The sequence below is a fragment of the Narcine bancroftii genome, chromosome 14 (assembly GCF_036971445.1).
Source record: "Narcine bancroftii isolate sNarBan1 chromosome 14, sNarBan1.hap1, whole genome shotgun sequence".
Lineage (NCBI taxonomy): Eukaryota > Metazoa > Chordata > Chondrichthyes > Torpediniformes > Narcinidae > Narcine > Narcine bancroftii.
In genome coordinates this window covers 39,846,154-39,860,470 of record NC_091482.1, presented here as the reverse complement: position 1 = coordinate 39,860,470, position 14,317 = coordinate 39,846,154, and the positions used below count along the sequence as shown (strand labels likewise).

At 44.2% G+C, this 14,317-nt stretch overlaps 1 protein-coding gene across 1 annotated transcript; it reads right to left on the bottom strand.

Moving 5' to 3' along the window:
* Positions 1 to 534: 534 nt before the first annotated feature.
* LOC138749488 (microtubule-actin cross-linking factor 1-like) lies at positions 535 to 9,659 on the bottom strand. Its single transcript, XM_069910888.1, has 3 exons — positions 8,908 to 9,659; positions 7,996 to 8,091; positions 535 to 2,342 (listed from the first exon to the last, which is right to left on the bottom strand). Exons 1-3 carry the CDS (start codon positions 9,059 to 9,061, stop codon positions 2,335 to 2,337), a joined length of 258 nt encoding a protein of 85 aa, XP_069766989.1. The 5' UTR covers positions 9,062 to 9,659; the 3' UTR covers positions 535 to 2,334.
* Positions 9,660 to 14,317: the final 4,658 nt, after the last annotated feature.

The window sequence follows — 14,317 nt, the reverse complement described above, 5'->3', positions numbered from 1 at the left end:
ATTCTTTATTGCTGATGCTGGAAGAGGGCTGATTGTTAACTGGCAGATTTTTTCTGAAAGTTGGACTTTAATGGATGTTTATGCACCAAATGAAGATGATCAGACATTTATTTCAGAGACATTTTTAAATTTGCATCAGTCAAATGGAATGTATTGGTCAGAGGAAATTTTCACTGTTGTTTGGATCCTTTGTTGGACAAATCTTCAAGAATTGTTCAAAGAATTAAAATGGCGAAGACTCTTTGAGATGATGAAAGATTTAAATTTGGAAAAGGAAATTGAAGGCTTGGAGAAAAAAAAATTACGAAACAATTGTACAGATAATTTTATCTAAAGTGAAATTACGTGATAATAATTTACAAACATATAAATATGAGAAAATAATTTTACGGTCTAAACAACATTATTATGAATTGGGAGAAAGTGCAGATAAAGGTGAAAAAGGCTCTATTTCTGATATGCATAGGTTGTTGCAGGAGAAAATGGAAAAAGTAGATATTTATAAAGTTAAAGAGAAATGGGAAAAGAGTTAAATATTGTTTTGACATGGGAGGAATTGTCAAAAATATGTGTTGACAGTGTAACAAAGTTAATTATAGTGTGGTCAAATGTAATTTTTTGCATCAATTATATTTAACCCCTGAGAAACTGAATAGATATGGATTCAGTTTAACAGATTTATGTTTTAGATGTAAAGAGCGGAAAGGTACTTTTGTACATTGAGTTTGGTCATGTAAGGAAATTAAGCATTTTTGGGTGGAAATTATAAAATGTTTGAGGGATTTGTTAAAAATGGATATTCGATTGGATCCAAACATGTGTTTGTTGGGTTATGTTATTGTTCCATTTGTTGATTCAGAAATGGCTAAACCATATTTGGCTTTTTTAAGATTAGGGTTAGCAGTAGCAGTAGCGAGATATGTATAGCTGTCACATGGAAGAATGATGTCCAACTAAACTTGCGAAAATGGCATAATGAATTGCAGTCTTGTGTATATTTAGAATAATTAACATATAATGTGAGAAATAATTGCTCTTTTTTTATTGATATGTGAGGTTTATATTTGGAACACAGGACTATAGAAATTAAATAATTGTATGGTTGGCACACCAATCAGGGAGTATTTGATACATTTTTTGTAAGGTTTTGAGGGAGGGTTTTTTCTTTTTTTGTATTAGTAAGGGGGAGGGGTTGTATTTTATAGTTACTTTATATGTATTTGATTTTCTTTATATAATTTGAAAATATCAAATAAAATTTTCAAAAAAAGAGTGTGTATGTGTGTGTGGGGCATTTGTGTGTTGGGGGTTGTGTGTGGGGACTGTGGGAGGAGCCGTCGCTGATCTCTGAGTCCTCCCCACTGCCGCCGCTGATCCCCGACCCCTCCCCATCGCTGCCTGACCAATTGATTCCTCCAGTCGCTCGAGATTCCAGCCGGCTTCTCTGAGCTGACAGGGTGTCATGGTTGACATAGTGTTAGGGCAATGCCTTTACACGGCCAGTGGTCAGGACTGCACATGAGTTTGAATTCTGGGCTGTCTGTCAGAAATCTTTCATCCTCGTTGCTATCAAGTGGCTTCTGAGTCCAATCTTGCCTTTGAAAATTCTTCTGCATTCAGGACAGTTCGTTCCAGATGGCAGATCAGGCTTGGGTTGGTACGGCCTCTCCTCCCATCTTCTTCTATTTCTGCACATCTGCTGGCTTCAAAGGTTGCTGTTCCCTCTCAGATGATGGTTTGCCAGACCTTCCTGTCCATAGTTTGTCCTCCCTTTGACACATCTTGTTTTTCATTCTGCAGGGTATCTAGCCACCCTCCTCACCAGGCAAGCCTAGTGGGGGAGCAGGTTTAATCGCCGACCACTCGACCATGCGACTGGGTTACATGGTACCAGTGGCACTCAGGCAAGTGACCTGAAACAGATCCTTGTTTACTCTTCACTTCACGTAAAAAGGCTCCCACATACTGTTGCTGACCATGAGTGTGGCCAACATGCCTTTGTTGAAGAGTCTCAGGATCCATATGCACTTTTCAGTTCATCTAACACTAGAAGGGGCGGCTCATAGTTGTTTCCTTGATGCAGAGTTGAAGGGTTTCCTGAGGGTGATGAATGACGTGTTCAAAGGTTGGAGCTGTTCACTATATTTTTCTTGGAGTTGTCTAATTTTTAGATGTTGGCACAAATCTTGCTTGAACTTTGTTGAGATCCTCCAGGACTGGATGTAGAAATATCTGAACATGTTGATTGTATTTCCAAGTGTCGCTGCCTTATTGACTGTTGGTCCTGCTACCAACTTGACTTCCAGCACAAGTTGTTGTCCTCCCTTCTGCACTTTACGAATCTACAAGCAGCGTAAACAAAAGTCATTCAAGGGAAGAGATGAACGTAATTTTAAACAAGATCACGCTAAGTCTTTAGCACAAAATGATTTGCACTTTTTGATAGAGAATCTGAGACAATAGAAATCCTTTAATTCCCTCTTCCTATATCCCTCCCCCTTCCTCGAGAACTCTCCCTCCCTCTCCTCGCCCTCTCCTTCACCCCACCCTCTCCTGCACCCTCCACCGCCCCCACCCCTCCCCCTCCCCCGAATGAGGTGCTGGATTTTGGGGGGGGTTAAATGCAAGAGGAAAGTATAGCATTGATGGAGAGAAGGATTTTGAGTTGAATGCTCATAGCTCCCTGAAAGAGACAAGACAGTGGAGAGGATGGTAAAGAAACATCCAGCCTGCTGGATGTCGTAATTTGGGGCACTGAATGTAAAAATTGGTGAGTCAAATTGCAGCTGTCTAAACTTTTGGGTCAGCCCCATTTGGAATATTACATAGTGTTCTGGTCTCTGAATTTCAGGAAGGATGTCAAAGCATTGTTGAGGGTTCAGAAGAGGTCACCAGGAAGTTGCCTAGATTGAAGAGGTTTGGATTGAATTGTTTTTGCTGAGGGAAGTATATAAAATTGCAAATAATATCTTTGGACGACTGTTGACATGCATGCTTGAGAGGTGGCTTCAGATAGTGGTTTTATGGATGAAAGGATGGGAAATACTATATTCCTTGACGAATCAGTGTTGGACTCATTAATTTAAAAAAAATCGAGATTTGGAAGTAGACGCAACAATGTCTAAATTTGCATCAAATAGTGCAGATTTTGCCAAAATGGATGAGAGCCTGTTCGTGCTGGCGGAGGGATCAGTAAGTTCTGAGTCACAAAGGGGATAAGTGTTAAAAAATGATCAAAGGGAAAGATGTTTTTACTCTGAGATTCAAAGTTTGAATTCACGCCTGTGAACCGACTTTCAGGATCAAATTTGAGGGATAATGAGGGATATATTTACATGGTCAAAGTGTAGAATTAATGGCCATCCATGTACAGAGCAGGCATGGTACAATGGGCCAAATGGCCTTCTTCTCTGCTGTGTCTATTCTGTGATTCAGTTAGGGGAGATATTCCACAGTATAATGGTGATGGTGAAAGCTACACTATTCGATCTCATTTCAATTTCCAGAACAGCAACTTGGAATCATGGTCAAAACACTTCAGTCCGTGAGTCAAATGTTCTTCCTTTGATGAATGGGAACAACAGTCTTGTATTTCCAAACTACGGTTACTAGGGGAGATGGGGTCCTATCGGGTGACATAATGGCACAACCAGTAGTGTGCCACTCTCTCAGTGATCCACATTCGTTCCCATTCTCCAGTCCTTCTCATCTTCAAAGACATGCCTATGCTGGATGGAAGGGGATTAGATTGCTGTATATTACCCTGATGTTGGTGGCAGGTTTGCGATTGGGGTGAGTTAGAACATACATAGACTGTAGAACACTACAGCATAGTTCAGGGCCCTACAGCCCTTGATGTTGTGCAGACCCAAACATTCCTTCCTAAAACAAAGTACAAAACCCTTCCTACCACATCACCCTCTATTTAAATGTTCCCAATGTTTCAGCTTCCACCACCATCTCCGGCAAGTTGTTTCAGGAAACCCACAACTCTCTGTGTAAAAAAAACCACCCCGATATGTAACATAAACTCCCCTCCCTTAACTTTGTACATATAATCTCTGATGTTTGCTGGCTGTCCACCCGATCTGTGCCTCTCATAATCTTCTAGACCTCTATCAAGTCTCCTCTAATCCTACATTCCAAAGAGAAAAGTCCCAGCTCTGCGAATCTTGCCTCATAAGACTTGTTTCCCAATCCAGGCAGCATCCTGGTCAATCTCCTCTGCCCCCTCTCCATTGCTTCCACATCCTTCCTATAATGTGGTGACCAGAACTGAACCTAATACACTAAGTGAGTCATGCCAAAGATTTGTAGAGTTGCAACATGACCTCTCTACTCCTGAATTCAAACCCCTTATTAAGGAATCTCAGCACACCATAGGCCTTCTTAACTCTCCTATCAAACTGTGGGGCAACCTTGAGAGATGTGTAGATTTGCAACCCAAGGTTCCTCTGTTCATCCACACTCTTAAGTAACCGACCATTAACTCTGGACTAAGCCTTCTGGTTTGTCCTTCTAAAATGCATCAACTCTCACTTATCTGGATTGAAATCCATCTGCCACTTTTCTGCCTAACTCTGCATCCCATCTTTATCATTTTGTAACCTTCAACAGCCTTCATCTCCATCCATAACTCCTCCAATCCAACCTCCGTCTCATCCGAAAACTTACTGATCTATCCATCCGCCTCTTCGTGCAGGTCATTTATGAAAATCACAAAGAACAGGGGTTCCCAGAACAGATCCCTGCGGCCCCTCCACCAGTCCCCAACCTCCAGGCAGAATCCTTTCCTTCCACTATTACTGTCTGGTCTTCCCACATTTCAGCTTTTATTTCATGCAGGTAATTTTCCACTCATCCCATGACTCATGACTTTCTGCAGGTATCTCTCGTGGCCGACCTTCTAAAATCCTTGCTAAAATCCACGTCCACCACATCTAGCACCCTACCCTCATTAATTTCTTTTGTGACCTCCTCAAAAGACTCAGTTAGATTTATGAGACCAAGCTTGCCTTCACAAAGACATGATGACTATCCTTGTGTAGACTATATTTCTCTAGATGTTCATTGATCCCATCCTTAAGAATCCCTTTCATTAGTTCACACACCAATAACATAAGACTCACCGGTCTAAAATTCCCAGGATTCTCCCTACTACCTTTTTTAAACAAGGGGACTACATTTACCATTCTCCAATCCACCCGAGTCACGCTGCCATCTCCCCCACCCATCCAAGTCGTGCTGCCGTCTTTCTCTTGTCACCCACCCATTGAGCTGCCGTCTCTCTCCCAGCTCGCCCGCCAGAGTCACGCTGACATCTCTCTCCCCCCACCCGCCCAAGTCACGCTGCCATCTCTCTCTCCCCCTTCCCACACAAGTCACTCTATCATCTATCTCTATCTTTCTCTCTCCACAGTACAAGCACCAGGAAAAAAAATGCTGGATTTTGGAGCTTTCTGGATTTTAGATGTCTGGAGAAAGGAATGTTTACCTCTGTTCCCTCCTGTGGACCTCATCCCTACTCTTATCGATGTCATTGTTCCACGACATCCAGTTGCTTGCCCTCCCTTCCAGAATGCTGTGATCTTGATCTGAATCGTCCCTGACCCTGGCACCTGGGAGATAACATTCCATCTGGGAGCCTCTATCTTATTTACAGAACTTCCTATCCACTTGTCTAACCAACAAGTCCCCAATCACCATTGCTCTCTTCCTCTTCCCACTCCTCCCTTCTGAGCCAGGGGTGCCAACCACTGTGCCGGAGAAATGGCCACCTCGACTTGTCCCTGGCAGGTCGTTATCACACTCCCCCCACTTTCTACATGATCTAAAACAGAATACTTGTTGAGGGGTACAGCCACAGGGTGCTTTGAAAGGAAAGGGTTATGGGGCTAGTGGGGCAATATAGCTGGGGTATTTTGATAGCAAGCATTGAATTGATGGGCCAATTTGTCACAAACAGATTTCTCTGTTTCCCCCTTCCCCTCATCACCAGCCATCTGTCCACCATTCATCGTCACATGATCAAAATAACCAACAGGGAGACAGAACTGGCCATGGGCCAGCCAATAGAAAGCACAAATGCTCAGCACAGATACAGTACCCCGTGGGGACATTACAAGACCAACACAAGTGCTTGATATTACAGATGAAGCATTTTGTTAAAGAGTCAAACTTGATATGCAGTGGCCAATGAGCCATTAAGCTGAGTTGGCTTAAGCCCAGTGGCCGGGAAGGAGGGTGAGCCAGCAGGTGATGGGACGTCGAGCGCCCAGGCAGGAGCAGAATCTTTCAAACCCAAAAAGTTGAATCCACACCTCAAAGTTTATCGACGCCTTTTCGACCCCCTATGATTTTTCAACCCCTTGGATCTTCCCATTGACCCACCCACTCCCCACCCCACCCCCACCAGGGGTCAATATTGATTACTTAGGAGACCCCTAATATGTTATTTAACATAACTTAATGTCACTTTATTCGATTCAGCATAGAGTGGAACAGGGAGTCAAGGTTACAGGGGCTTTACTAAAGCTCAGCCTGGATTGGTAGTTAATTCGCCACAGTTGACATGGTGTTGCAGTCATGCTCCAATCTTCGATTATGCCTGGATGCAGCAAGCATGGATAATTGCTGTTGATTTGCCACAACCTACTTTTTATACACTTGTGGATTCATAAAACTATGTAGCAGCTTTTATCTTTTTCAAACTTCTAACATGCAAGGGAAAGCTTTAATAGTAATAACCCATTTGCTTGTTTCAGATGGTGAAGTGAAACACCATTCACATGATTCTGTGCATTTCTAAATGGCACAATGGGGAAGTAGTGAAATAAAATTGCATGAGTGGTTGCAATTGCTTTGGATGAGATCTTAAACCACATCCTATCTGGTTTGTTAAAGAACATACAAGATTCTATCATACAATAAATTCTGTTCTTTACCAGGCCTTGGGCCTAGTCAGTTCGAGCAGCAAGTCGGAGGAGGCGGCAACCAGAGTTCGGGCAGTAATCGGAGGAGGAGCGAGGTGAGAGTGACGGGTTAAATTGGTCAAGGGCCAATAAAGGGAGGGTAAGGCAAAGGAGCGGCTAGCAAGGAGTGATCCAGTGAGGGAGTGGCCTGGTGAACGAATGGGGCTTCGAGGCTTTGGCTCGAGAGGCTGAGGTCGAGAAGAGACTGGGGTCGAGCATCTCTGGATTAAGGTAAGACTGTATATTTGCCACATATTATCTTTTTGTTATTTTCTCTTTCTAAGGTGAGGGGAAGAGAGAAGGGATGAGTGTGAGAGCAGTTTTCTCTGCTCAGTGTCAGATGTGGGGGGGTCCTGGAGTCTTATAGCCTCCCAGACATCCACGATTACACTAGGTGTACTGAGCTGTAGCATCTCAGGGATTGTGTTAAGGAACTCGCTCTGGTCAGGGAGAGTGAGGCCGTCATAGATAGGAGCTATAGCCAGGTGGTCTTAGCAGGGCCACAGGAGGAGGATCAGTGGGTTACAGTTAGGAGAGGGAAAAGGGAAGAGACAGATACAGGAGGGGGCCCCTGCGACTGAAGCCCTCAACAATTGGTACTCCTCCTTGAGTATCGTTGTGGGGGCATTCAGGCTGGGGAAGGAATCAGTGGCTGTATCTCTGGCACAAGGTCAGCCTCCGTTGCCCAAAAGGGTAGGGAAAGAAAGAGGAGGGTGATAGTTATAGGGGATTCAATGGTCAGGAGGACAGATAGGGGATTCTGTGGATACCATTAAAGAAACAGGATGGTAGTTTGTCTCCCTGGTGCCAGAGTCTGGGATGTAACTTCTCGTGTCATTGGAGAACAAGTTGGATAGGTGCATGGATGTCAAGGGACTGGTCAGGGAGTGGGAAAGTGGGACTAGAGGAGCTCACTGAAATAGGTGCAGACTAGAGGGGCCGAGATGGCCTGTATTCGGACTGTAATTGTCCCGGTCAATATTTATCTTGCAATCAACATTATAAGTGCCAGGTAAAAGTAAACCTTTGAGGTCTTCCTCTTGGACATTTTTCTGTTCCAACTTCCTCTTCTCCTCTGATGCTCCCTGATGCAAACGCTGAAATCTCTGTTCAATGGTAGCTAAAAGGAACACAAGGTTCAGTAACACATACATTTAAAAGTGTCTTCAAAGATTTACCACAAGGTTCCAGTGTTTTCATCAAAACAAACACATTTTTTGTTTTGGAGAAAGGCGAACTGTGGGTTTAGTAATATTTAAAGCAACGCAGAACAGAAGATGACGAGGGAAAAGTAGGAGAAAAAGGGTGGTCAAGGAATGAAAAAAGTTTGGAGGGAATCAACGTGAAATAGCAGATGAGTGAAATGAGGAACAGTGAAAAGGAAGGGACATTTGCAAAAGGAGTTGGAGAGAAAGAGAAGGACAGTCGTGCAACTCTTTGTTGAAAACATGTTGACTTCAAGGCCTTTTACTCATCGGGAGGAGCAGGTGAAGTGGGATGCACCACTCGAGCAAACATTTCATTCAATAAATACACATTTTGCAATACTATTGAGATTCTGGCATACGAGTCTGAACTACTCACAACAATTCAGTGGAGAAAGTTCTATTGAACTTTCTTAAATACTGTATTTTATTCAAACATTTATTTGAATGTACACAGTTCTTTAGTCAATGATCATTCCATTTATTTTAGAGTTTTCAGAGCAGTTTATGAAATGATATGCTATTTAGGACGTGCTTGGTAAAGATGATTCAACATTCGAAATCCAATCAATTGCAAGAAATATTTTAGAATGGTTCAAAGAGGTTGGTGGATCCCAATTGGTAATTTGCATATATTGAAAATGTCTAATTTGCCAGCAGGAAGTATCACTTTTATCTGTTGTAATTAGAGAACCACCTTTTGAACTAAGCAGCAAATGTTGAAATGGTACCTGTGGTCTTTCGAAGCTGAAGTACATTTGGAACAACGTCATTGCTCAAGGACAGCAGGCACTTTGCTGCTTCCTGTAACTTTTCAAGAGCATCTTCATGTTCAGAAATTTCTTCATGAAGGACCTGTGATTTCATAATGACACAATGACTCATCCACAATAAAACTGAGATTTCTTTCTGTAGATCTTAGATTCGCCGAGGCCTTGGTTAATTTCGATATTGTCTTGGTGTCAAGGAGATAACAGCCTGTCAAGACGATTCTCTAAAATTATCATAAATACCAACAACTCTCTGGCCTGCTTTGGGGAGAGGAGGCGAACATTTTCAAGGACCCAATAACCACAGGATATTGGGATTTTCTCAAACAACCAGATCAAACATTTTATTGATCTTTACTCATTAATGCTTCTACGTTTTTAATATGCCTGATGTTTGTGTATTTTCTGATGCTGTTGAGCTCATCATCTTTATCTCATCTACATCTCTTGGCTGGCCCTGAAATCCCCTTGCAAACCATCAGGATCACAAGAAAATGTTTAAAAATGTTACGATAGCTGGCATACATGGAGTATTTGAAGCTTAGATTCACATCACCATTGGTAAAAATAATGCTGAAGTATTCATTTGGCTTTTCACCACTAATGGACACAGATTTGACTGCAGAAGGTTATTCTGCATTATTGTTTTTCTGCCCATCTACCTTTACTCCGGGTGTCCCCTCTCCCCAATCCGTCATCCTTCATTGGCAAATATGTGTTCTCCCTCAGCAATCCAACCCGATGTCAACTCCTATTCCCACTTGAGCACTTAATGGCCCACAACTTTTCTCCATGACCATCAATCCCAAGCCATTTACTGCAATAAATGGTCCGCCTTTTCACTGACTGCATGAGCAGAATTGCTCTCCACATCAATAAAGCCAAACGGGAACTACTGATTTGTCTTTCTGATGCATATTCCAATTCCTTAAACATCAACTTCTGTGATCATGATGCCATTAGTTTCATTAATGATGGAGAAGGATAGGTCTGGGTCTCGGGTTTAGATTCTAAATTGGAGAAAGGCCAATATTGAGGAAATGATCGAGTTGGTGTGGTCTGGGAAAAGTATGTGCGAGGTCAGTGGAAGACCTATAAAGGTGACATTTGGAGGGAAGAGACACTGCATGTTCCTGTCAAGATGAAAGGCAAGATTAGCAGGCTTAGGAATCTGGTTTGGATGAAGAGAGCTGTGCAGCAAGGTACAGACATCAGAGAGCAAATGAGGTGCTTGAAGAGGATAGAAAATGCAAGAAAAAACCTCAAGCAAGAAACCAGGAAGGCTATCTGGATGATAATGTGGTAAATTGGGTCAGCAAGTTTGCAGATGACACTAAGATAGGAGGTGTTGTGGACAGCGAAGAAGGTATTCAAAGCTTCAGAGGGATCTGGACCAGCTCGGAAAATGGGCTGAAAAATGGAAGATAGAATTTAATGCAGATGAGAGTGAGGTGTTGCATTTTGGAAGGAGAAGTCAAGCAAGGACATACAGGGTAAACAGTAGGCACCGAGGAGTACGATAGAACAGAGGGATCTCGGAATACAGATACCTAATTCTCTGAAAGTCGTGTCACATGTGGACAGGGTTGAAAAGAGAGCCTTTGCAACATTGACATTGATAAATCAAAGTAGAAAGTACAAGAGACATTGGTGAGACCAAATTCCGATTATTGTGTGCAGATTTGGTCGCCTAACTGCAGGAAGGATGGCAATTGTGCAGAGATTGACATGGATGTTGCCTGGACTTCAGGAGCAGAGTTGCAGGAAAAGGTTAAACTGGTTATGATTTTATTCCCTGGAGTGTAGAATGAGGGAAGACTTGAGAGAGATATTTAAAATGATGTAGAGGATAGACAGAGTAAATATAGGTAGGCTTGTTCCACTGAGAGCAGGTGAAATACAAACCAGAGGACATGGGTAAGGGTGACGAGGATACATTTAGGGTGAACATGAGGGAGAACTTCTTCACACAGAGAATGGTGTGAGTGTGGAACAAGCTGTCAGCTAAAGTGGTGACAGTGGGCTCAATTTTAAATTTGAAAAGAATTTGGACCAGTACAACAATGGGAAAGGTATGGAGGGCTATGGACTGGGTGCACGTCAGTGGGGCTAGGCAGAAAAGTGTTCAGAACAGACGAGAAGGGCCAAAGGGGCCTGTTCCTGTTATGTAATATTGTAAGGTTCTAGAGTTCGAATACTTCTTTGAAATAAATCAATCTCTGCAACCTTGCAAACTAATCTTACCCCCAAATGAGCTTCAAATCACACTTTCCTCCCACCTCCCTTCACCTGTTCCTGAACCCGCCCCCATCTATGGTGTTATCGTCTCTGCACCTGATGATTCCATTAATCATTTGCTGACTTTCCTTGCTCTGCTATGATAATCCTGGAGGTAATCCAAAATTCTGCCACAATATCCTTCATCACCAGACCCCCATTAAACATGGATACAGGCAACATGAGGAAACCCAAAATGAAAATATACACACAATGACAGCAGAACTGCTTGGCTTTTTGCTTCAGTTTCCAATATCCCCCCCACCCCCCCACCATCTGGAAGCAAATTGGCTGTTGGTTCTTCATCAGGCTCCCATTAAAAGGTGATCAAGGTGGAATGGAGGCAGCTCAACTTTCGAGTTCAGGTGTCAAACTTACAAACCTCCCATGTGGCCTTAACCCCTGTTATTAGATGTGCACATTAACATTATTTCAAAGCATTCATGTTTCTACTCGTAAATTAGAATAAGCAACATTACACGGTAATTGATGAAATAACCTACGAACGGCAATTAGTTAACCCGAAGGGCCGGGCAACTTGTGAACCAAGTTGACGTAGAGCAATTTGTGAACCAAACAGACGTCGGGCAACTCGTGACCAGACGGCAAGGCAACTCGTAAATCAAGCTGTCGTGGGGAAACTCGTAAACCAAGCTGACCTACGAACGGCAAGAAGATAGCCAGAATGGCCGGGCAACTCGTGAACCAAGTTGGCGTGGGGCAATTCATGAACCAAGCAGACGTCGGGCAACTCGTGAACCAGACGGACAGACAACTCATGAATCAATCTGTCGTGGGGCTACTCATAAACCAAGTTGACCTACGAACGGCAAGGAGATAGCCAGAAGGGCCGGCAACTCATGAACCAAGTTGACGTGGGGCAATTCGTGAACCAAGCAGACGTGGGGCAACTCGTGAATCAAGCTTTACTCGGGCAACTCGTAATCCAAGCTGACCTACGAACAGCCTTTAGTTAACAAGAAGTGCCAGGCAACTCGTGAATGAAGCTGTCGTGGGGAAACTAGTAAACCAAGCTGACCGACGAACGTGAATTAGTTAAGTAGAAGGGCCGGGCAACTCGTGAACAAAGTTGACATCGTGAACCAAGCAGACATCAGGAAAACTCGTGAACCAGATGGCCAGGCAACTAGTGAATGAAGCTGTCGTGGGGCTACTCAGAAACCAAGCTGACCTACGAACGGCAATTAGTTAAGCAGAAGGGCCGGGCAACTCGTGAACCAAGTTGACGTGGGGCAATTCCAGAACCAAGCAGATGTCAGGGAAACTCGTGAACCAGACGGCCAGGCAACTCGTGAATGAAGCTGTCGTGGGGTACTCGTAAACCAAGCTGACCTACGAACGGCAAGAAGATAGCGAGAAAGGCCGGGCAACTCGTGAACCAAGTAGACGTGGGGCAATTCGTGAACCAGACGGCCAGGCAACTCGTGAATCAACCTTTCGTGGGGCAACTCGTAAACCAAGCTGACCTACAAACAGCCATTAATAACCAGAAGTGCCAGGTAACTCGTGAATCAAGATGAACTACGAACGACAATTAGTTCAGCAGAAGGGCCGGGCAACTCGTGAACCAAGTGGACGTGGGGCAATTCGTGAACCAGACGGCCTGGCAACTCGTGAATCAATCTGTCGTGGGGCAACTAGTAAACCAAGCTGACCTAAGAATGACAATTAGTTAAGCAGAATGGAAGGGTAACTCATGAACCAGGTTGACATGGGGAAATTCATGAACCAAGCAGACGTGAGCAACTCGTGAACCAGATGACCAGGCAACTCGTGAATGAAGCTGTTGTACGGCTACTCGTAAACCAAGCTGACCTACGAACGGCAAGAACATAGCCAGAAGGGCCCTGAGCTCGTGAATCAATCTGTCGTGGGGCAACTAGTAAACCATGCTGACCTACGAACGGCAAGAAGATAACCAGAAGGGCCGGGCAACTTGTAAACCAAGTTGACGTAGAGCAATTTGTGAACCAAGCAGACGTCGGGCAACTCATGACCAGACAGCAAGGCAACTCGTGAATCAAGGTGTCGTTGTGGAACTCGTAAACCAAGCTGAGCTACGAACGGCAAGAAGATAGCCAGAAGGGCCGTGCAACTCGTGAATCAAGTTGACGTGGGGAAATTCGTGAACCAGGCAGATGTCAGACAACTCGTGAACCTGACAGCCTGGCAACTTAGGAATCAAGCAGACGTTGGGCAACTAGTGAACCAAGCTGACTGACGAGCGGCAATTAGATAACCAGAAGATCCGGGAAACTCGTGAATCAATCTGTCGTGGGGCAACTAGTAAACCAAGCTGACCGACGAACGTGAATTAGTTAAGCAGAAGGGCCGGGCAACTTGTGAACCAAGTTAACGTAGAGCAATTTGTGAACCAAGCAGACGTCGGGCAACTCGTGACCAGATGGCAAGGCAACTCGTGAATCAAGCTGTCGTGGGGCAACTCGTGAACCAAGCTGACCTACGAACGGCAAGAAGATAGCCAGAATGGCCGGGAAACTTGTGAACCAAGTTGGCGTGAGGCAATTCGTGAAACAAGCAGACGTGGGCCAACTCATGAACCTGACAGCCTGTCGATTCGTGAGTCAAGCTGTCATGGTGCAACTAGTAATCCAAGCTCACCGACGTATGGCCATTATTTAACCATTAGTGCTAGGCAACTCATGAATGAAGCTGTCATGGGGCAACTCGTAAACCAAGCTGACCTATGAAAGGCAAGAAGATAGCCAGAATGGCCGGGCAACTCGTGAACCAAGTTGACGTGGGGAAATTCGTGAACCAAGCAGACGTGGGCACCTCGTGAACCAGACGGCCAGGGAATTCGTGAATGAAACTTTCGTAGGGCTACTCGTAAACCAAGCTGACCTACGAACGGCAAGAACATAGCCAGAATGGCCGGGCAACTCGTGAAACAAGTTGGCGTGGGGCAATTCATGAACCAAGCAGACGTGGGCCAACTCGTGAACCTGACAGCCTGTCAATTCGTGAGTCAAACCGTCATGGTGCAACTAGTAATCCCAGCTTACCGACGTACAGCCATTAGTTAACCATTAGTGCTAGGCAACTCATGAAT